Source organism: Stegostoma tigrinum, chromosome 17 (genome assembly GCF_030684315.1).
Source record: "Stegostoma tigrinum isolate sSteTig4 chromosome 17, sSteTig4.hap1, whole genome shotgun sequence".
NCBI classification, from domain to species: Eukaryota; Metazoa; Chordata; class Chondrichthyes; order Orectolobiformes; family Stegostomatidae; genus Stegostoma; species Stegostoma tigrinum.
In genome coordinates, this window is record NC_081370.1 from 7,448,568 (window position 1) to 7,473,049 (window position 24,482).

At 42.3% G+C, this 24,482-nt stretch overlaps 1 protein-coding gene across 1 annotated transcript in view; it reads right to left on the reverse strand.

Moving 5' to 3' along the window:
- LOC125459369 (kielin/chordin-like protein) overlaps positions 1–24,482 on the reverse strand; it is a 320,716-nt gene that overhangs the window by 73,047 nt on the left and 223,187 nt on the right. Inside the window, exons 14-15 of the mRNA XM_059651906.1 lie at positions 21,354–21,431; positions 3,987–4,100 (exon numbers count right to left, since the gene is read on the reverse strand). Of these exons, the coding sequence (XP_059507889.1) occupies positions 3,987–4,100; positions 21,354–21,431 (192 nt within the window). The remainder of the gene's footprint in view (positions 1–3,986; positions 4,101–21,353; positions 21,432–24,482) is intronic.

Genomic DNA, 24,482 nt, shown 5'->3' on the forward strand with positions numbered 1-24,482 from the left:
GTATGAAGGAGTCAGCAAGGCAACGGTAGTATAAAGATGGCTAGAATTTGGGAGTGGTCCTACCCTGATGTCTAAAATCAGTGATGGGGGAAGTAATGAAAGTGTTCGATAGAGAAAACATGGCACAAGACACCTGTGTGATGTACACCTGGTGTTACTGGTATCTCCTGTGTCAGTCTGTAAACAGCTGAAGGTAGCATAAGGTATTCCCCCTAATGTATCATTTCATTCACTAGCCTGCTCTTCTCAATTTACATCGGAGGAAAAATGCTGAACTTCCAGTGATTTAGCTGCAACAGGCAATGAGGTGTGCTGGCTGGTTGGAGGTCCTGTTACAGGAGAGTGGCACGGTGGCTCAGTGGTCAGCACTGCAGCCTCACTGCACCAGCGACCCAGGTTCAATTCCACCGTCAGGCGACTGTCTGTTTGTGTGTCATCCAGGTGCTCCAGTTTCCTCCCACAGTCCAAAGACATGCAGTTTAGGTGGCTTTGCCATGCGAAGTTGCACCATAGTGGACCAACGTTTGTTTCTGTTTGCTCCTTCATCCACTTGCTGTTTCACTTCCCTGTGGACAATAGCAGAGCTGGTGGCATCATGATAATTTGACTGCATGTGTCATCCAAAGGCCCGAGTTATTGCTGCAGGAAAATGGGCTCAAATCTCACCACAGAGCAGCCACTGGCATTCAACAAATTGAGGAAGAAATCTGGAATTCAAGAGCCAATTCGCTACTGGAAAGGAAATCTGCTGTCATACCCAGCCTAGGCTTACATGTGACTCTCCAAATCCACAGCAACAGTTGATTCTCAACTCGCCTTCCCTGGTTAGTGGTTAGGATTTTGGAAGGTCTAACTCTTGGACTGTCTAAGCATCCCTGGTTAGTCCAGTGGTTAGAATTCAGTGCTCTCACCACCGTGGCCCGGTTTCGTTTCCTGGCCAGGGAATTCCAGATCTCCTTTTGGGGGTGGCACGGTGGCTCAGTGGTTAGCATTGGTTCAGTAGTTCGATTCCACCCTCAGGTGACTGTCTGTATGGAGCTTGCACATTCTTGCTGTGTCTGCGTGTGTTTCCTCCTCTGGTTTCCTTCCACAGTCCAAAGATGTGTTGGTTAGGTGGACTGCCCATGCTAAATTGCCCATAGTGTCCAGGAATGTTTAGGTTATGTTTGTTAGACATGGGGATATGCAGCACGAAGGGAATGGGTCAGGGTGGGATGCTCTTCAGAGGGCTGGCGTGAGCTTGTTGGGCCAAATAGCCTGTTTCAATTCTGTAGCGATTATATGATTCTATGTTCTCTGGAATGGCCTGGTACGTCATTCAGCTCAAGGCTAATGAGTGATTGGTACACGTTCTAACCCGCGTTCCATCAAATAATTACTAAATAAATGGCAGGAGGACCCACATGAAAATGTCTGCGGCCAAAAGTCCCTTACAAATTCAGAAACCTCTGCAGTCACGACAAGCATTTTCCAATCAGTTGTCGTAACCAGAAACTGGTGGCTAAAACAGGCAGGGCATCCCTCAAAACATTATGACATTTGACAGGTAGTCTGAGCCTCAGTCAGGGTAGGGAGCCATGCCCAAAGTGGGAGCTGCAGCAGTGATTCTGACCTCAGGAGAGTTATGAGCCCGGGGTGGGGGACTGAGGAGGGGGCTGTTGTTGAGATGTGGGAGCATTCAGACCGTTTAGAGAGAGGGTGCTTTTGATATATGCAGGCCAATCCTGGGGTGGCGGATGTCAACAGGCTCCCTTGGCAGAAGGAATCGGTAGGCCAGGAGGAGATCAGAAGGGGAGATATAAAGCATCTGATCTCGGCTTTTTTTGGCTGTTACGTCTTAGATTGTGCAGTCCTTACCTCTCTGTCAAGCCTTGGGAGAAAATCCGAAGATCCAGAAATCAATTTTAAAAGGCGCGTAAATAATATGAAAATTGTCAAGCTAACTCCTGTGAGCAGGTTGCCTAATGGCCTTCTCCAACTCCAGCTAAAACTGGAAGTAGGTGGCTTGGCGGTGCTTTTTCACATTTTATCCTCTGCCCATTACAAACCCACCAGTCTTTTTTAGGGGTTAAAAATCTGCCTACACTTTTAGAGTTTGTCGCCATGGTATTTCATATAATTTCTGTCTGGTTAACTTGTAAATAAATCCTGTTAATTGTTTTATGCATTGATCTGGCAATGATTCTTACCTTCCAGAAGCATTTAAAATGTACCAGGCACTCCAGATGGCTTTTAATGAAGTTTACATTAAAATCAGGGGTTTGGGCTAATGACAGACATGTGTTATCTTTGCAAAATAGGATTTTAGATGAAACCAGATTCAAGCTGGCTACAGGAACTACTTTTAGCTGTCAACATGAGAGAATAGATTATGAAAACACACACACTGAAGTAGCACAGCTCTGAAGGAGCACAGTCTGTCATAGGTATAGTCTGAAGAATGGTAAATGCATCGAAACAAAAGGGAATGGTTGACCCTTCATTCCTTGAGGAACTATATCTCTACAAGAGAAGATATGGGTAGAGAAATAGGTGTGGGTGTATTTTTAAATGTATCCATATAAAGAATAAAAAAAACAAAACTTGATAGAATTCTTTGAAGAAGTGATAAAGCTGATAAATGAAGGAAGGACTGTGGATGTCATATACATGGGCTTCAGTAAGGCATTTCATAAGGTTCCCTATGGTAGGCTGATGGAGAAAGTGAAGTCACATGGGATCCAGGGTGTACTAGCAGGGTGTACTGGGCAACAGGAGACAGAGAGTTGTAGTGGAAGGGAGTTTCTCAAAATGGAGAACTATGACCAGTGGTGTTCCACAGGCATCTGTGTTGGAACCACTGTTGTTTGTGATACACATACATGTTCTGGAGGATGGTATGGATGGTCTGATGAGCAAGTTTGCAGATGGCACTAAGATTGGTGGAGTGGCAGGCAGTGAAGGGGACTGTCGGAGAATGCAGCAGAATGTAGATAGATCAGAGAGTTGAGGGGAGAAATGACACATGGAGCTCAATCCAGGCAAACGCGAGGTGATGCATTTTGGAAGATCCAAATTCAAGAGCAAAATATATGATAAATGGAAAAGCCCTGGGGGAAACTGAAGCACAGAGATATCTGAGTGTTCTGGTGCATTGTATCTTGAAGGTGGCAACGCAGGTCGTTAGAGTGGTCAAGAAGGCATACAGCATGCTTTCATTCATCGGATGGGGCATTGAATACAGGAGATGGCAGGTCATGTTACAGTTGTATAGGACTTTGGTTCAACCACATGTGGAATACTGTGTACAGTCCTGGTCACCACATTACCAAAAGGATGTGGATACTTTGGAGATGGTGCAGACGAGATTCACCAGGATGTTGCCTGGTATTGAGGGTGCTAGCTATGAAGAGTGGTTGAGCACATTAGGATTATTTACGTTAGAAAGACAGAGGTTGAGGGGGGACCTGATTGAGGTCTACACAATCATGAGAGGTATAGACATGTGGATAGCAAGAAGCTTTTTCCCAGAGTTGGGGACTCAATTACTAGGGATCACGATTTCAAGGTGAGAGGGGATAAGTTTAAGGGAGATATGCGTGGAAAGTTCTTTACGCAGAGGGTGGTGGGTACCTGGAATGCGTTACCAGCGGAGGTGGTAGAGGCAGGCATGATAGTGTCATTAAGATGTATCTAGACAGATACATGAATGGGCAGGGAGCAGGGGGATACGGATCCTTGGAAAATAGGTGACCGGTTTAGATGGAGGATCTGGATCGGTGCAGGCTCGAAGGGCTGAAGGGCCTGTTCCTGTGCCGTAATTTTCTTTGTTCTTTGAAATACTTGGAGGGGAAATTACGGCCCAACAGCATTTCAGGGTTCTGAAGCAAAACACTCCAATTTGTTACCACTGCTTACAATGCTGCCTTAACTCCTGGCCATATTCCATTTGGAGTTTAGTTTAATGCTGACAGCATTCTCCCTCCCGTCACTGTCTTTCTGCTTACCCGTGCAGGTGTCATTTACATTTAAGTGAAACCCTTCAGGGCACGCGCAGTAAAAGCTTCCCTCAGTGTTAACACAATGATGAGAGCACGGATTGGACAGGCACTCGTCAATATCTGAGAAAACAAAAGTGACAGGCATAAGGCAATAATTGAGCCAGAATCCACTGGCAATTCAAGCCACCCAAACATTACAAGGTTGCAAGTGCACAGGGAAGGGAGAGTAGTGAATGGACAGGCAGACACTCCTTATACCACCCTGATGGCCTGACTAAATTAGGTTTCTTTAACTGTAACTAAAGAGATTTACTGAACATATGAACTGCATGCTCACATCCCTCCATTGCTTGGTGTTACTTGAAAGGGTGGAGTGTGGGTTCTGTGCTACATAAATGTAACACCAGTGTTCAAAACAGGTTTAATCACAAGCTCAGCAATTGCAGAACAGTTCATTGAACTTCAATGCTGGAGAAACGTCTTGTTACAATTATTCAGGATAGAATTTACAACCACATCGAAAACATGGGCTAATTAGGAAGAGTCAGCACCGAATTCTTCAGGGAAAAACTTGTTGAACTAACATGCTGGAGTTTTTTTTTGAAGAGGTTACAGAGAAAGTCTTTTAGGTTAATTTGTTGATGGGAATGTGAAAGCCATTTCATACAGTGGCACACAATAGAACAATCTCAATTACGAAAATGGATTGAGGTGTTGGGGTTATGTTCCTTGGTGAGGAGATTTGATAGAAGTTTTCAAAAACATGAGGGCAGTGGACAGAGTAGATAGGGTGAAATTGTCCCCTCTCATGAAAGGATCAAGAATAACAGAGCACAGGCATATTTTTCAATAAAGCAAATATTCACACAGCGCATAGTTAGGGTCAAGAGTGCACTGCTTGCAAGTATGGTGGAGGCAAATTCAGTTGAAGCATTCTATACAAATAGAAACAGTATTCAGGGTTATCAGGAAAAAGCAGGAAGATGGTATCAAGTCATCGCGTCTGTTCAGAGAGCAGGTGGTGGGCTAAGCAGCCTCCTTTTGCACCGCACAAATTCTGTTTATTTGTGAAAATGGCATCAAAAAGAGGTGGAAAAATATCCCAGTAGGTGTCAAAATCATATACTAAGAGTGGAATTTTCTGGCCTTGGAGGTGAGAAGGTCCCAGGACCCTGGTGGGTTCTGACTTCTAACCCAGAATTGGAAGTAGAGCTTCAGTTTTCCCACCCAATAAATGGTCAAAAATCATTTACGGGAATAAGCACCCTGCTGGGGGGATTACAATTACCCCTGTTCCAAGGAGGATAAAGAAAGGATGGACCCACCTGACTGGTAAACCAATACTGGCAGTTGTAATGAAGGGTGGATTGGGCAGGGGCATGAATCTGCATCAATGTGCGCACAGTCAATGGACTGGGTGCAAGGCATGATGAAGACCACTGAGAGCCACTCACCTGGCTTTGTTTCTGACCCTCCTTCCCAATGCAGCTTCTAACTGCAGAAAGAAAGAGACTTGGCTAAATTTGAAAGTGTGAAATATTTACTCGTAAGAAAGAGAAGTGGCGTAGGACTATTAAAAATGAAGTCACTTCAGTGCAAGGCATTCAGCTTAAACATTCCAGACCAGATGTCTTTGGTGAAAACACTCCAGGAGTTCTCTGAAGCTGAAAACATCCATGCTCAGTTGTACGAAGGTTCCAGAAGAGCAATCAGTTTCTCATGATGAGGAAAAGCATGGTTAAATTAAGTCCTACCAATATGTAAGATAAGGAAATTATTTCACGTGAGCACTGAAAGGAGTGTTTTCGGGACTAATGCGATTGTATTTACCAAAAGTTTTGAAATTTTGAAATGTGCGTTGTTCTTTTCTGTCTTCATTTCTTTTGCATAATAAACTTTTGTTTTATTGTTAGAACTGAATTTGTAGTATTGTGTGTTTATCTTTCAGGGAAAAACCATTTCATTAAAACAAAAAAGCAAAATCAACATATAATGTATCAAGCTAGATTTCTATCTGGGATCTTATTCATCCAGTAATATCATTATAAGACCATAACATATAGGAGCAGAATTAAGCCATTTGGCCTGTCAAGTTTTCACCCATTGGCTGATATGTTTCTCAAGCCTATTCCCTTGCCTTCTCCCTGTAATGCTTGACCATCTTATTAATCAAGAACGTACCTGTCCCTCTCTGAAATATCCAGTGACTGGACCTCCAAAGCCATCCGTGGCAATGAGTTTCACAGATCCATCACCCTATGGCAGGAGAAATTCCTCTGTATCTCAGTTCCCTCCTTATCTCAGACCTTTACTTGGAGGCTGTCCCTTCCAGTCCTAGTTTCTCCTACTAGTGGAAACATCTTATTCATAGCCACTGTTTCCAGGCCGTTCAGTATTCCGTAAGATCCCTGCTCATCCTTCTACATTCTATTGAGTACAGACCCAGCGTCCTCAACTGCTCCTCATAATCCAAGCCCTTCATCCATGTGATCATTTTTGTAAACCTCCTCTGAACCCCCACAACACCAGCACATCCTTCCTTGGATATGGGGCCTGAAGCTGCTCACAATACTCCTAATGTGATCTGACCAGAACCTTATATAGCATTAGCAGTACATTCCTGCTCTTATATTCTCAAAATGAGCACAGCTGGGATCATGATACTTGTCAGCCCACATTGTCTGATACTTGTTGGCACCTTTTCAGCACCCTCTTCTACCTCCTGTTCTCGCTGCTGCCTCTCACACAACCCGCATTGCAAACTCTTCCTTTCCTCTGTTCACAAGTATACTTGGCTGTGAGGCTGCCAACATCCAATGCCTGTGTTCACGCACAAAGAATGACTACTGGGATGAGGTAGTGTAGAATAACTCACATCCCAGCAAGTACACCTTCATCAGAGGAGAGAGAACAAATAACTGCCTTGCTGATAATCTGCAAACTCAAGTCGCCCTGTTCACCTCTTAGCACCACTTGAAACCATTTCTTGTCTGTCTGTCTTTGGAAAAGCACTCCTTAAGACCTGAATCAGGCAACTCTGAGCCAAATACATATTATCTCACTAAGCGCTCGCTGATAAAATTCCAGGCCGTGACCACCTCTCCCTCTCACTGTGTTTGGCAGTAAAAGAAGAAAAACTGTGTGAAATTAAGCAAATTAATACTCAGAGTACACACATTGCTTCGCTTATCACCATGGCAACTAAATTTGGCTAAGCTGAAGTGGACATAAACCATCAGCGATGAGTCACTATCTGCCAGAGATCTGCATCCAGACTTGTAGAATACCCAATCAGGGCTTCACTGATAAACGCTCAGTGCTGATGTTGACCAAGAGTGAGTTTATAATTCTGTCAAATAGTCTGTAGAAAGGACATATCTGCAGGTGGTTGATAGGGAAGACACTGGAGACTGAATCTTACCTTTTTTTAGCAAAATGCAACTTGTTTTTTGGAGGGTTTTCCACTTTGGGGAATTTCCCATCACATTTTACCAAATGCTCCTCACTAACCTAACTACCCAATCCCTGCAGAGCTCACCACGCACCAGAAACCTGCCAAAAGACCAGCATCCTTGTGCCCACGCCATGGTTAAAAGACGCCCTGGCACCCAGACTGTGTTCCCAAATTTTTGAAACGCGATCGTCCGTTGAGGTACCCATCTGAGCCGGGGTGGGGGTTGGGGGAGGAATGGGTGTGAGATAGTCAGTGATGATGTGAGGGTGCACAGCAAACACGGGGCAATCAGTAAGATGGGCAGGGATTTGGAATCCTACAGCTTTGTATCCGGTACTGGGCATGGGGGCCATGTGTGATGCTGATTCCCTTTAAAAGGGACTAAGATCGGTGCGTCTGGCAGCCCACTCCCCCTCACAAATTGAGACAATTACCCAGCAGCCATTTTCCTCCTCATTGTGTCCTTTCAAATTCAAACACAATGGAAGGCAACAGCGAGTGGTCATCAGACAGTGGCTTCCAGCCTCCACATGGACTTATGGCTCCTTACGGCTCTTCCTGTAAACACCACAGGATTTGCACCTCCCCCTATAGCCCATTCACATGATCCTTTGCCTGCCCACATTTCCTCAATGGGGCAGGGAGAGGCAAGATGGTAGATGGGTTGTCCAAAATTTGGCTCCTCTGTCTTTACAAGGAGAGAATCCTAATCCTGACTACACAAAGCAGCTGAGGTAACAGTGTCCAAGCCCCTGGACTGGAATCGAAGCTGCCATAGAATAACTGTGCTGGGACCCGCTCACCCCACTCCCACCTTTGACATGATTGAGAGGTGCTGACAAACAGGACAAGCCTCCTGGCACTGTGTCTGTGCTAAACAGCAAGGCAAGATGGAAATACCGTGAATGGGATATCACTGGCTCAGGTGGCAAAGTGTAAAAAGGGCAAGTCAAGGATGCCCTGGGTATCCAGGTCAGCTCCAGTTCATTGCTGTGACAGTCAGTGAACAGGCCTGAGATGCAATCTGTGAGCTGGGTGCCTGTCCCTGCTGTAAAATGCCCTTGTAACAGCATTGCAATTATAGTTGCCAAAGCGCCCTGAAGCATTTGCAAGCTGAGGGAACGTGGGTGTGAAGGAGGGAAATACATTGGTACGTGGGCTGTGTGCAGGGGATATGGTAAGGCATAGATGGGAATGAGATGCCATGGGAGGAGGTTGGTTCATGGGCTGGATGAGAGTGAGGGAAGATGTTGCAAGCAGTAGTGATAGTGAGAGTGACAGCTATGGCAGAACATTACAACAGTAGAGCCAGAATGAGCTTTTTTTTATTCTTTGACAGGATGTGGGTGTCGCTGGCCAGGCCAGCATATATTACCCATCCCTAATCCCAGTTAAGTGTCAACAACATTGCTGTGGGTCTGGGCCAGATATGGGGTTGGCAGTTTCCTTCCCTAAAGGACATTGGTGAACCAGGTGGGTTTTTTTGACAATCAACAATGGTTTCATGATAATCTTTAGACTCCCTAATCCCAGACACTTACTGAATTCAAATTCCATCAACTACCATGGCAGGATTTGAACCTGGGTCCCCAGAACATAAACTGCGTCTCCAGATTACCAGTCTACTGATAATACCACTAAACCATCACCTCCCGATATATTGGAAAGGTGACGGTGACACTTAAACTGGCAGAGCACATAAGATATTGATCTTCTTCCTACTCCTGGGCATTCTCAGACATTTAAGATCACATTGAGCTGGTTGGCAACCCCAGACCAGGCTGGCGCGATCTGATATTATGGCCTCCTCTTCCAGTGCAGAGGGAACAGGATAGCCCTCTTCTGCATTACGGTGTCCTGGAGTACAACTCCAGACTGAATGGCCTGGACAATCTGACAAGAGAACGTGCGAGACATCACAGTGAGAAATCCTCTGCAAAATGCAATAAAATTGACATTCGTATGAAAAACGTTGTAAGATTGGGCCCAATGTGCTGATAAATACCCTGGCATTTATTTCACTTTATTCCACCAGAGGGTAGCAGAAATCAACAGAAAGTGTCAAAATCACAAAACCAAGTGGGCTAGCGATGAAAAAAGAGATAAAATGAAATAGAGAAAAAAAGACAGCAATAAGAATGGCTTGTACAGCAACTTTTATCAGCAAAATGTCCTGAGCCATGTTAAAAGACTGCAAGCGGACAAAATTAACATGGAACCAAAGAAGGCATTATTAGTCATGAAGTGAAGTTTAGTCAAATAAGTTTGGTCTATACTGCTGTGTTACCTCTGCACAACTGCTAAGAGTTTGAGTGAGGGACTGAAGCTCCCACTATCAACATCCTGTGGGTTACCATTGATCAGAAACTCAACTGGACTCACCGTATAAACATAATTGTTACAGCAGCAGGTCAGAGGCTAGGAGTACTGCGGTGAGTATCTCACTTCCTGACTCCTCAAAGCCTGTCCATCATCCATAAGGCACAAGTCAGCAGTGTGATGGAATCCTCCTCACTCGCCTGAAGGACTGCAAGCCCCAACAACACAGAGGATCAATGGTATGTAAGAAAAACAAGGGGAATGTCTGGAGCCAGCTATGAAGGAACGCAAAGTTACTGGAGGGTTAAAAGGCTTGAGGAAGTTACAGGATGTGAAGAATAAGACTATGTAGAGATCTGAACATGAAGGCAAGCATTTTAAAAATGAGGATCCATGAACAGTTCACCAATGTAGTTAGTAAACACATATGTTAATGGATGATTAGTGAACGGGACCAGGAATGAGTGAAGGAACAGACAGTTAGACTGCCAGATGAATTTAACTTTTTCAAGGCAGGAACCACGGTGGCTGGAGACCATTAGATTGAGACTGGAGATAAGACGAGGATGAAGGGGTTTTCAGCAGTAGATTTTATATCCTGGCAAAGATGGGGGACTATATCCAAGTAGAAATCAATAGCCTTGGCAATAGACAGGATGTGGGATGCAGTGGTTGCAAACAGTCTGGACTAGAAAATAGCAGTGAAACGCAGTCACATTATTATTCACAACTTGTTCACAAATAGAGTGATATACGGAAGTAAAGAACTTCCGATAAAATAACGAATCATACTTGTGTCAGTGAATCAGAATATGTTCAAAAAAGGTCCTTCCTTAGGAGGATACTCTGAATGGAATTTGTTGTTGAAATGGAGGTTTCAGAGCACAAGTGACAGCTACAGAATGTACATTGTAGGGTAAATTTCCAAACATTGTTTATCGCAGCCTCAGGCAAACACAAAACCTGACACATTCTCACCTGATCTGAAGACCAGCAGCCAGAAGTGGGAGATTTATCTCATCCAACTTCTTTCATTTGAGTACCTTTCTTTAGAAATACTCAAGCAAGCAATGTATAAAGAGTCCTCAAACCTTGGCAGATATCCAGACAAAAGCATGTAATGGTTGATAAAAACTGAAAAAAACTGCGGATGCTCTAAATCAGAAACAAGAATAGGAGTTGCTAGAAAAGCTCATCAGGTCTGGCAGCTTCTGTGAAGAGAAATCAGGGTCAATGCTTTGAGGTTCAGCGACTCTTCCCAACGGTCAGGAGGCATTAACTCTGAGTTCTCTTCACAGATGCTGCCAGACCTGCTGAGCTTTTCCAGCACCTTCTGTTTTTGTATATAATGGTGAATTTATTATCAGAGTACTTTCATGCACGGCCACACTGGAAGTGAGAGTGTAAATGTTGTGAAGTTCTCTTTCTGACTTGGAGCCTTGCACTCACAACACAGAAGATCAATTTGAGAGGTTCCTGATTTTAAAGTAATCAATTTAAATAACCTACAAAAGAGAAGAAGCCCCATAAAATAGGACCATGGGTCTGCAGTCCCTTTGGGTGAAACAGTAAATATGCCTCATCATAATTTAGCCTACACCTCCCGCCTGACGAAACGTACATCCAGCTCAATCAATCTTCCCCTATCCCTTGGAGAACTTTTTTCTGTTAATTCACAAAGCTGCAGTCTCCCCTCCAGTCCTGTGGCTTTCTGCAATCTCAAAAATCTGAGTGCTCAGGGAGACCTTGTAACTCATGTCCATGGGTCAGTTAATGATAAACCATTGCGTTGGCAGAATGGGGTACATTATTTTGCCTGAACTCTGTGTCTGGCTGCGGAAGGTGGAGGTGTCATCCTAATGTCTTGGCTTTGTTAAAACTGTTGGATTAGTGTCCCCTCCACCCCAGTAAATAGTCTAGCCTCTTCAACAGTGACTGGGTTCAGAGAATTCTGTCATTGTCTCTACTTCTCTCTGCACAGATGCTGTCTGATCTACACAGCATCCTTAACATTTTCTGTTGTTTATTTGTGGAGAGCTCCCTTCTCTGGGGAAAAAGGTATCCCAGATGCTCAGGAAGAGACAGCTTCACAAGCTGAATGGGTTTTTTTCAAGTAACATGGATGTTTTTGCAATGTGCTTGAATCATATAAATAGGAATTGAATTAATCAACAACCAGCAGCAAAGCAGCGAGAGAAGTGAATATAGAACATCATTAGTGTAATTCTCCAAATCCCGATCAACATTTTGCAACTATATATCTGACTCGCTGCTTGCACGTTCATCAAATGTTTCAAGCTCTTCCATTTTCGTGGGGTTGCAAGGTTTAATTGTATGTAACGTGGCTTATGTTATGAAATGCAAAAGAAATCTAATAGTGATAATTAACTGTAAGGTGTGTTTAATACCTCTTTTATCATCCTGCCAAGAAGGAATGTTATACTCTATTATTAATAACACATCTTATCCATTAGCAACCACCCCTATGACTTACAGGTCTGCCATTGCTTTATCCTGCTTCTGAAATATGCTCAAGATCAAGCCTGAACTCAGTGAACTTAAACCAAAGTCCGGGCCAACAGCCAATCAATTAAAGCAATGGTCCTCATCCCAACCCATCCCCATCACCCCACACCTCCAAACCCAATCAAGAGTTTCAGCTGCTGATCACTTCATTCTGCCCGCTGGTACTTGGATTACAGTGAGCAGCTCACTCGATATGAACTATAATAAAAAAAAGGGAAAGTGGATTGATGTCTGCAGTTTTGATGAATGCAAACTAAAAGTCATTCCCAATAACTTTGCTTTCTCTCTAGGACAGCAGCAGCAGGATCAGACAAGGTTATTGTCATGTCTTGTGGTTAGAATCTTTTGGATCCCATCATAGGTGCATGTCAATTTAATATTTTGCTTTCCAGCACAAAACAGCTACATTGGACCTGAGCCAACTGCTTTTCTTTCCCCTTTGATCACAGATAGACCTGCAGGTAAGATGCACACAGGATGGCATGCACTGTACACTTGCTGCATGTTTGCAGCAAACCAATTTACTCATGGATCCAGCCATCATTTTATATGACATTCATATGGAAGCCATATAGGAGTCAGTTTAAAGTCCACCACAAGTCAAAGCATATGTTTGGCCAACTGTGCACTTGCAACAAAGACCAGAATCGGTAGCTCAACTGAAGCCATGGCTGCCAACATAATAGGAGCACCAGATGAAAGCCTGAGGGGACCGTGTGAAAATTAACTTGATGTCAGAAGGCAAGAAAAATGCAAATTAAAATTCACTAAAATATCTAGAACTCCAGTCTAGTTGTTTTCAATGTTACGCAGGTCAATACTGAACCAAACCATGTAAGACTCCTGAGAGATAGTAGGAACTGCAGATGCTGGAGAATCTGAGATAACAAGGTGTGGAGCTGGATGAACACAGCAGGCCAAGCAGCATCAGAGGAGCAGGAAGGCTGACGTTTCGGGCCAAGAAAGGGTCTAGGTCCAAAACATCAGCCTTCTTGCTCCTCTGATGCTGCTTGGCCTGCTGTGTTCATCCAGCTCTACAACTTGTTATCTCAGATTCCTGAGAACACCTCATCATCATCAGCAAATGCAGAGGAAGAGAATGCCGAACACACACTTGCTGCATACATATGATTCTTACAGGGAACTGTCATTTCATAGTAATAAATGGATTTGGCGGATCTATTCAAACTACTCTGGTTACTGTGAAATAGTTTGTCTCCAATGTAATCCAAATTAGCAGACAGCCATACACTCCTGGGGATTAGTGACATGCTGATGTTTACACTCACTGTTCCAACAGGGCTCCTGGGGAAACATCCTTTTGTTAAAATTCCCTCTTTGAATTTGGTCTAGGGGTCACTACAGAGTAAAAGGTTTGAAAGATTCTGGTAGAAAATATTCCATCAATGGATGATTAAATCAATGGAACATTTAATGAATGACAAATGCTTTCACACAAAAGCCATTGTGGTCTTTGAGAATTAAGAAATTTTCTCATCTGATAAAGTAAGCTTGATTGTAAATATCCATCAACGTTAGTCATACAGAAAGAGAAAGCTAATTTCATACTCTTAAACAGCAGTTGGACTGGATGTCTATGTTGGCATTGAAGTAGTTGTGCATTTATCTATCAGAAAGGTGAGGCTTAGTAGTAATACCACTAGTCTGTTAATCCAGAGACCCAGGTAATGTTATGGGGAACCAGGTTTGAATCCTGTCACAGCCAATATTGGAAGTTGAATTCAATAAAAATCTGGAATTAAGAGCCTAATGATGCAACTATTGCTAATTGTTGGGGGGAAACCCACCTGGTTCACTCATGTCCTTTAGGGAAGAAAACTGCTATCTGGCATACATGTGTTTCTAGGCCAACAGCAATGCATTTGACATTGTAGACATTAAATGCTGACGTAGCCAGCAAAGTCCACATCCTGCAAATGAATAAGCAACAAAATCTCTCTGGCAAAGAGATTCACAATGACTATTTTGTCCAACAATGTCTGTACCTAAACCACACAAAAATTTAAAGCATGTGTTTTGCCTCAATTGTTAGTTGATTGAGGGCAGATAACACTCTAAATCCCCTGGTTGGGTTGTTCCCACTGGCACATTTTCTTGACTTTAGCAGAAGAGGAACTCTTATATGTTTCAGCCTTAGCTGGGAGGGTAGACAATAAGGTCAACAGAAGACGAATGAGGGAGAAAAGAACAAGAGAGAAAGCAATATAGAAACCAAGGAAAGAAAAGAGTGGGAAAAGAGGCAGAGGACTGTTTTACAGCCAATGAAATATTTTTGAAATACTGGAGTCACTCTTGGAAAGACAACAACCAAATTGTGTACAGTAAGCTTCCACAAACAGCAATACATAGCAATAACTAGGCAGTCTGCTGTCTTCTTGTGTGTATTTGGAAATAAATAATGGTCAGGATAGCAGGGGACCTCTTCTACAAAATAATGTCAAGAAAATGTCAAAGCCTACCTAAGGCAGGCCTCTGGTTTAAGGTCCCATCTGAAAGTAGCAACACTAACAAACCTTTCATGTCTGCGCTCATCCACAAGCTTTTATATCTATGATGAGGTTGAAGTCAGAGACAGAGGGGAGAAAGACAATGACACTCTGGAGCAATAAATTGCCTGCAGGGCAAACAGTAACTACTTATGAGTTAAACATGTTATAAAAAAACAAAGGCTCTTCCATTCTGAATGGAGCTGCAGAGGAATTTGCTTTTCTCCAGAGGGTAGCACAGTGGCTAACATTGTCGCATCAGGGTGCCAGGGACTCTTGTTCAATTGCAGTCTTGGGCAACAGTGTGGAGTTTGCAAGTTCCCACTTGTCTGTGTGGGTTTCCTCTTGGTGCTCTGGATTCCTCCCACAGTCCAATCGTGCAGATTAGATGGATTGGCCATGCTAAACTGCCCCAGAGTGTCCAGGGTTATGCAGGCTATGTGGATTAGTCATGGGCAATGCAGGGTTATGGCAACATGGTGGGGATGGGTCCGAGTAGGATGCTCTTCAGAGTGTCAGTGCAGACTCGATGGGCTGAATGGCCTCTTTCCACATTGTAGGGATTCTATGGATCGTGAGGCTTTAGGACTCTCTTTCCTAGACAGCAATGGAAGAGATTCACCGCATATTTCTAAGGCTGAGGTCGATAGATTATTGCCTACCAAGGGAGTCAAAGATTATTAGGACCAGGAACAAAAGTAGAGGCCCCAATTAGATCGGAAATGATCCACTGAATGAAGAGCACTGGACCGGAGCTGTATGGTTTACTTCTGCTCCTATTATATATGTTAGAAGTTAGTATTCCATTAGGGGACATAGCTGAATCTGATATCTACAGTTAGCAGCTTCAAACAATGCGTTTATCTTTAAGCTAAAGTAAGGAACATAACAGAGAAAATTAAGATTGTCAAGGTCACAATTCACACAGCAACCAATACCATTGGAAAGATTAAGGCAGAAATCATGTTAAGGGAACACAAATAGCTCAGATCTAGACTGGCATTCAAAAAAATCTCAGGACTAAACAAGGTGCTCTGAGCTGAGCCAGTCAAACAAAATAATTATATATTGCAATTCATTTGTGGGAAGTGGTTTGGGAGGAAGAATTTTAGATTCCTAAGTCATTTTTGAGAAAACAAGTTTGGGAACAATGAAAGATAATAAAACTTAGTAAGACGGACTACTAAACATTACAGAGAATGCAAATTAACAGTAGAGAAATTTTCTAACCAGACAACCTGGTTTGAAACACAGTGTGCAAGAGGAAGATAAAGAACTCTGGAGGTTTGCTATAAACAATGAGGGCAACAGAAGTTGGAAAACAGGTTAGTTTATTAAGAGTGTGGGGCTGGATGAACACAGCAGGCCAAGCAGCATCTCAGGAGCACAAAAGCTGACGTTTCAGGCCTAGACCCTTCATGGACGGTCTAGGCCCGAAACGTCAGCCTTTTGTGCTCCTGAGATGCTGCTTGGCCTGCTGTGTTCATCCAGCTTCACACTTTATTATCTATGTAAAATAGATACTGTTGGGGCAAAAGAAGGAAATAAAATTTAGGGTAGCTTTAGAATTAAACTGCATGGTCGGACATTTTTCAAGTATTGTAACAGCAAGACAGTTATTAAAGTAACATTAATGGCAAAATGTTGTCTTTCTCTAGTGGAGACATAGAGATGGTGGGATATGCCCTGATGTCCTCCCAGCAGGGAGCAGCAGTAATAACAGGTAATTTGCATAATTAACAGAACAGTGAAGGAGAATTTTCACGAGCCATTGGCATTTTCCTGTTTGGGAGCTTCTTGGTGGTGTGGTAGGAGCAATGGGTTCCATTGTGCAGGGAGAGAGGTGCCAGCAATAAATTATTCAGTGTGGCTGCTACATTGCAGCTACAGAGCTTTCCCCTTTGTTCCTTGTCTTCTTGGAATATGCAAAAGTACATTTAGTCCACATTCTTCAGAAGGATCCTCAAAATGGAAGTTCTCACATTCTCCTCAATGCTTCAGCACTGGCTAACTCTCTGGTGGCACTGTCCTGGAGATGTTGGCCCTCTGTTTGAGTGGTCAGTTCATCCACCGATCTTAATCCCACCTCAACAGCCTGGCAGCTCTGTATTGTTTCTGCCTGGCAATATGAAAGATAAAATCCCACCCCCTTTCTGGCTTGCTGGACAACTGAAAAGTCACCCTGAAAACAGGAGCCCAATCATACGCTGAGGGACAGAAATATGGTCAAAACAAATGAATTAAAAACTGTGAACCAGTGTTTTCAACCTGTACAAGTACCTGTATTCAATTTCTTTTTCTCATTCCATCTCTCATTGCTTGCAAGAATGAGAGGGCCCCTCACAGAAATGTACTGAATTCAAATAGGATTAGACATGGGAAGGAGGTTTCCAATGACCAGAGAATCCAGAGCTAGGGTCACAATGTAAGGAGACAGCAAGAACTGCAGATGCTGGAGTCAGAGACAACACAGTGTGGGTGGAGCTGGAGGAACACAGCAGGCTGGGCAGCATCAGAGGAGCAGGAAAGCTGATGTTTTGGGTTGGGACCCTTCTTCTGAACTGTTGTCATAGTCTAAGGATGTCTGGGGCATTTACGGTTTATAAGGCATTTAGAACTGAGACAAGGAGGAATTTCGCAGTCAGAGAATGATGAGTCTGTGGAATTTTCTACCACAGAGCACGGTTGACTCCAAAACAGTGAATGAATTCAAGGAGGAGTTAGATAAAGTTCTTGGGGTTAAAGGGAAATGATAAAAGGGGGAAAGTGGGAATAGGCTGTTGAGTTGGATAATCTTCCATGATCGTATTGAATAGCAGGGGAGGCTCAAAGGGCTGTATTGCCTACTCATATTCCTATTTGCTCTGCTAATATTTATTATAGCAGACGCATACTGGAGAGCACACAACTGAAAAACAGTGATCTTGCTATGAAAGTGCTAACTAGGGAAGATGATAATAATGTTATCTAACAGACTGCAATATCACTTCCACAGAGAAACCTAGGAGAGTTTCAAAGCTCAAAGTGAATTGAGGTGTCAAATACCAGATGCAACTTCAAGTGCTACGTGAGACAGTGGATGAAAACTATAAAGAGCCGACATCATGAGGAAGTCAAAGAATACGCGGGAAACAAGACACTGCACTTGAAAGCAGCCAGATCGCAGGCAACTTACAGAAAGTATGCATTTCAATCTTTCATGTATCCTCACACTTCAAGTGAGGAAAGGCTGCTTGAAGTGACACCCAGACAAAACCCCCATCACAATTACCATTTCAGTTAAGATTTAATAACAGCTCAAGTCAAAATTGGACAAAGACTTAGCCACAAAAGTGAGCTTTGTCAATTTCAATCCAGGTCGAAGGAAAAAATAAAAAAATGGGCACAGAAGTCACCTTCCACATTATTACCAGTGGTGAAGTGGTCCTTGGGCACAGTGGGTTGCTCCAAGTTCATGTCCCACCTTCGGACTTAATGGTCACAGAAGGAGAGCCATGACACAGCAAAAGATATTGATTATCAACCTCTAGGTCCATTTTATGTTCTCATGCTCGGTGATAGGTGATAAGAGCCTGTAAGTTTCCAGTTCAGGAGAACCATGTGATAGCTGTTGTATATGCATTTAATAGAGTTAATACTAAATTGTTCCCTTGTCCCTCCTCTGCCTCTGTCAAATGGGTGAAAATAACCATTGTCCAACCTCTTTCAGTTCTGACAAGTCATACCAGCCCTGAAATATTAACTCTGTTTCTCTCTCCACAGATATTTCTAAACTTGTTCAACTTATTCAGAATTTTCTGTGTTGCTGTCAGATTTCCAGCACCTGTAGTGTTTTGCTTTTAACACTTGATTGAAAAAATAAGCACCATCCACTTTGATGACGCCAAGGGAACGTGGACTGCATAAAGAAGGCTCTTGTGACACAGACCTGGGGCTAGTGTGCCTTTACCAGTCTCTGTGGTAAAGAAAGGCATAATGAACCATCTGTACATAACTTCTGTAGTGCAATAAATGTCATAGATCTAGTACGACCGTAGTCACCAAATGACCATAGAGCTGCTTTCTCGTTAGAGAGTAACGACTGGTGGTGAGTTTAACCTGAGGGGCACTGCTACTCAGGCAAGGGTGAGTCTGAGAAGATGGGACCTTCATGGTGACTTTAGCTGGTGTGGAATTGAACCCGCACTACTGGCATCACTTTGCTTCGTAAGCCAGCCATTCAGCGAACTGAGCTAACTGACTCTCCATTATGACTGGCATCACCTAAAACAATGAGGGTAGTGTTGACATAGGAACTAGTTCCCCTCCAAGCCATTCACCATCCTGACTTGGAAATATATCGTCGTTCCTTTGTTGATGACATACTGGTCACCCAGCTTAACATCATGAGGATATCCTGAAGAACTTACTGCCTGAGGCCAGAACATAGAGAATCATTTATGTTCACCAAATCCCCTACCAGTGCTTGTGAATAGGTATTTGTTTGTTTTCCATGAAGTTTTGCCTCATTGTCATCAAGTACTTCTCCTGATGGATTGAGGTTAGGAAGTTGTATGTGATGACCATGAACACAGTTACCCAGGTTTCACGTGGGATTTATTTAATGTATGGCAATGTTGAAGCTCCTGTTTTGGACATCGGACCACATTTCAGGAATGAATGCTTCTTCAAATGCGGTTCTGGATTTCAGCCTTTCACAAGCAAACTGTTGCAGTCGCAATATAATGGGGAGCCTGGATGTAGAGTCAGAATGAGGAAGTCAGCTTTTCAAGATGAATTGTGATTTCCACACTACTCAGTTGAATTATGGACCCCCTGATCTCCAAGGTGATCTAGCACCATCAGAATTACTGACGGGCAGAAAGCTGAAGACTCCACTCCCTATACTACTTTAAGGAATTGGTTACACACTATAACATCATGATTATCAAGCAGTACATGATTAAGAACAATTCTATTGCCCACATCAAGCCCCACATTACAATAAATGTTACTGTGTGAGAAAAATGTCAGAACCAGGAATGGAGGACACATGGTACAAAAATCTCACGTAAGATTTAAATAACTGGGTCTATCATCATCGTATACAACTGCTTAACCTGGATCTAATTGGAGAAACAATTGATGACAGTGGAATAAAATTGCATCAAAACAAGAAAATCTAGCCTCACACATTCCCAAACTCTGCTGGTGAGTTTTGGGAATGGTTTTGAATCAGGGATTCAGCAGAAAAGGTATAATCTTTAACAGACACACAGATCTACAGAGATCCCACATCACTCCTATTGCCAAATGGATTGTACGGATGAATAACAGGAACCTCGTCCCATCACAATTTAGTTGTCCACAGCTTATTTATTGGGATTAACCAATGGCAAATCTGGATACAGAAGACAACTAAAGCGCTCAGAGCATCAGGACGTCCCAACAAAACTACGTTCTATCCAGGAAAAACACTTCAAACAGAACACATTCAGGGAATAATGCAACTCCCAGATCATCTGAAATGCAAAGTCAAAGACTTAGAGAGAGATGGGTTAGTGGTAAGTGTAAATATATGAACAAATGTATAATTTAATAATTATGGGGGTAGAAAGGACTTGGAGAAGATGTTGTACAGGGGGTTCCTGATTTACAAACACCTGACTTAGTTCCAAACACAATCCCACACAGGGGAGTAACTTTAAATATGTAACATACCAACATTTCCTGTACTTAGAAAAGGCTACTTTATGTTAATTTGAATTGTGGTTTGATTTGCCCATGGGCTTGTAAGCTCCTTACCGTCTTGTGGTAACATAGGACATATTCATGTAACTGGTATAGTTATTGTATTGCAACAGATTTCCTGTTGCTTATTGAACACAAATCTTTTTGTTAGGCCAGAAAGATGGATATCGAAATCCAAACTAGACCCTTTCGGGGTCATAGAAGCCCACACACAACAGGATCTGTAGGGCACAGCTTCACCACTTGATGAGCAAACATCACCCTCATTCCAAGGAGCTATCGCAAATGCCCCTGCTTGTGAGCCCTGAGTCACCTTAATAAAGCCCTTGAAAAGAACTGAAGACCTAAATCTGATGTGGGAACAGCAATTTGAAAATGAATATTATAGGCTCTGTGACCTTCCTAAACAAAAATACTTCACAAGAAGTCTGCCAACTTTCAGAAAAGCAAACAAAAATAATTTTGATCTAGTCATTTCACCGCTTCTACGCAATAACTGAAAGATAGTAAAATAACTATGTTTGACCTGTAACCTATTATGTTCTTGTCCGCCTGAAGAAGAAAAGCTGACCTCTATTTGGAAATCCTTCATAGCAATATCACCATAATCTGTTTACCAGAACAGGACAATTCACAGACACTGACTACTCCCTCTTCCAAAGTACAGTTTACTGCAGATTTCTTGAATACATGACAATTCAGATTCTAAGATTTAACTAAAGCTTGTAAAGAGTGAAGATTGATTTAGGAGATAAAAGAAGAGGTAAACATCCATGACAAATGCATCATCTTAACACTGGCATCATCATTTGGTGCAAAACAGGCTGGTATCCTCACCTGTACAGTCAACGCCATTGGGCAGGAGGCTAAATCCAGGGGAGCATTCACCTTGGCAAGACTGGCAACCACTGTCAGCTGTAACAACAAACAGAATGCAGGTTCAGAAGTTTGTTATAAAATAAACAGTGTTCCTTATGTGTTGTCCCATCATCAAGCATTGCCAGACCAGGTACAGCATGGGGCTGTGATTGAACAAAATACCGTCATCTTTGTTCCTACATTGTGTTTCAGGAGTTCCACAAAGACTGGGAGTTTAGTCCAGGATTAGAAAACAATATATTTTACTCAAATATCAAAAGGTAAGAGACAAAATTTTAGAATTGATTGTGCACAAAGAAGAGCTTGAACAACTGCCAATGCTGATTGGTAAAGCAGAGAAATGTGGAAATATCAATCAACATGGATTCAGAATTTGCAAGTTAATTCAGAAATTTAGTGGAATTCTTCAAAAGAGACAAGCTTTAAATTGTTGCTGATTTTTTATTTGTTGAAACCATGCAGGATTCATCAACACTAATGAAGTGTCCACGTGTTCATTTGATATTCACCAATGTAGCACTCAAGAAAGCCATTGACAGGAGGATCGAAGCCTGTCGCCATTGTGCAAATCAGTATTCATTGAACTTATGAACTCAGTAACTCAAACTGTTGAGTTCAATTTTAACAGCAGCACATATGTCTAAATAGATGGTGTTGCCATGAATGCCCCATCAGGCCCAGCTCTCAAAAATTTCTTTGATGACCTCCATTAGAAATATATATTTGACGAAATTACACCCTTCCTCCTACTTCTTGCATAATTCTGCAGTGTAGATGATATTTTTATTCACAGCGGTATGTGAGAATTTCTTTCCATGTTTTAACAGGCTTCAACCTCAGCTTAAAAACATCTTTGAAATGGAACATTCAAATTAGCTTCCATTCCTAGTTGTCCTAGCTGAACATGATCTTCTTCCTATTAGGAAGACAAAATGCAGACTGGGGGACCACTTTGCAGAACACCTATCTTCGGTTCGTAAAAATATGGCCCCAAACTTCAAGATAACAAAGTGTGGAGCTGGATAAACACAGCAGGACAAGTAGCATCTTAGAAGCAAAAAAGCTGTTGCAGTTCCCATTATCTCTGATAGGTCAGCTTTTGCGCTCCTAAGATGCTGCTTGTCCTGCTGTGTTTATTCAGATCCGTACTTTGTTATCTCAGATTCTCCAGCATCTGCAGTTCCCATTATCTCTGCCCCAAACTTCAAGTTGCCTCCCACTTCAAGGCTGTGTTCCCTGGCCAACATTTTTGTCTCAGGCTTGCTGCAGGGTTCCAGCAAACCTCAGCACAAACTGGAAGAACAACACTTCATTTTCCACTTGGGCACCCTGCAGTCCTCAGGATTTAATATCTTTTAAATTTTTAATTTTAAAGCTCTGACATCTCTTTCCATGTCCTTGACCCACAACCACACCCTGGGCTCTGTCTTGAAATGGGCTGCTTTCAACACTGCCAACCCAGTTTCACCTACTCATTGTCTCCATTATCAGCTTTTCCTTTCCTTAGTTTCCTATCAGCTATCTGTTTGTCTGTGTAATTTTCTCTCTCTGGGCTCCAACTCCTTTCTGTCAATTCTTTTCCCAAATCTCCACTCCCCCAGACCCTTGGTCATCATCACATATATCATCTTTTCCTAGCTACAATCAGTTCTGAAGAAGGGTCATTGGACCCGAAATGTTAACTCTGCTTTCTCTACGTGGATGCTGCAAGTTCTGTTTTACCTTCATATTTGCATCATCTGAAGTTCTTTGTTTTAATAGACATGTAATTATTGTCTGAATGCTGTCCAGTGAGGAGAATTTCCTGACTTTTTAGAGTCACCAGTGGCATTCTACACAAGACTTGAAAAGACTAATACCCATTGGGTTAACAATAAACAAGCTAAGGGAAAGCAGATGGATTTTAAATGTACCAGATCAACAGAAGGTAATGCCAGAAAGAACAGGAAACAGAAAACATCTGTGCGCAATGAAACCAGGTCCATTAAGAATGATGGAAAGAAGGATTGGGTGTGATTATTAACCACTAAAAGCATTCAATCAGGAGAAACAGATCATATACGAGAGACATCTCATGAATACTTGACTACAAGTCAATAAGCATTTACCCGTATCTGCCATTTGTAGGACTTTATTTGAACATTCTGTGCACTTCTCAATCTCATCCTACCTTCAAATAGATAATAATGGTTCAGAGAAGATACATAAAACATCTACAAATATGATTGGGTTATTGAGGTTGAAGAAACAACTCATAAAACTAAACAATTTCACTACACAAAAGAATAAAAAGGGGACAAGTATTCTTTGTATATTCTGATAGGAATGCAAGATGCAAATTCAAGCCTGTTTATTAACTTGGGATTTTAGAGCAGGAGGGTGTGAGTGTGCAACTGAAATCCCAAGCAAAATTGAAGCTTTGAGGAATTTTGCCCAATACTCTGAAAAGGTAGAACATGGGTAATGAAGAAAAACTACTTCCCCTCATCAAAAACTCAAACATTTTCTGCAGTGCCCAATGTTGTGCAATATGAAAGGTTATAAGATATTGGAGCAGAATTAGGCTATTCAGTCCACCACTTGATCATGGCAGATATGTTTCTAAACCCCATTCTCCTCCCTCCTCCCTGTATTCCATGATTCTCTTACCAATCAAGAGCCTATCTCTGACTTAAATACGTTCATTGACTTTGTTTCCACAGCGTTCTGCATGGTAACGGAATATAATCTCACAACCTTAGTTTATAAGCTGTCTCAACTACAAAACAATCAAATTAGTTTAAGGTTAACAATGATCTTGAGGAAAACAAAAAAGCAAAAGCAGAGAAATGATGTTCAAAAACGTTACAATAAACAGTATGCTGTTAGATACTTAAATGCATTTTCTACAGACAGCCACAATTACATAATTCAAGTATATATACAATGGAATTTAGCTCAATTATCATTGACTTGTTTAATTAAAACTCTTTCATTGAGCTCAAGACTTCAGTCAGTGTAACAAACAAAAACAATTTTCCCACTGCATAGTCAGAAATGATGTGACAATCTGTTAAGTAGTGTCTGTGTGAACAGCATATCATGCAT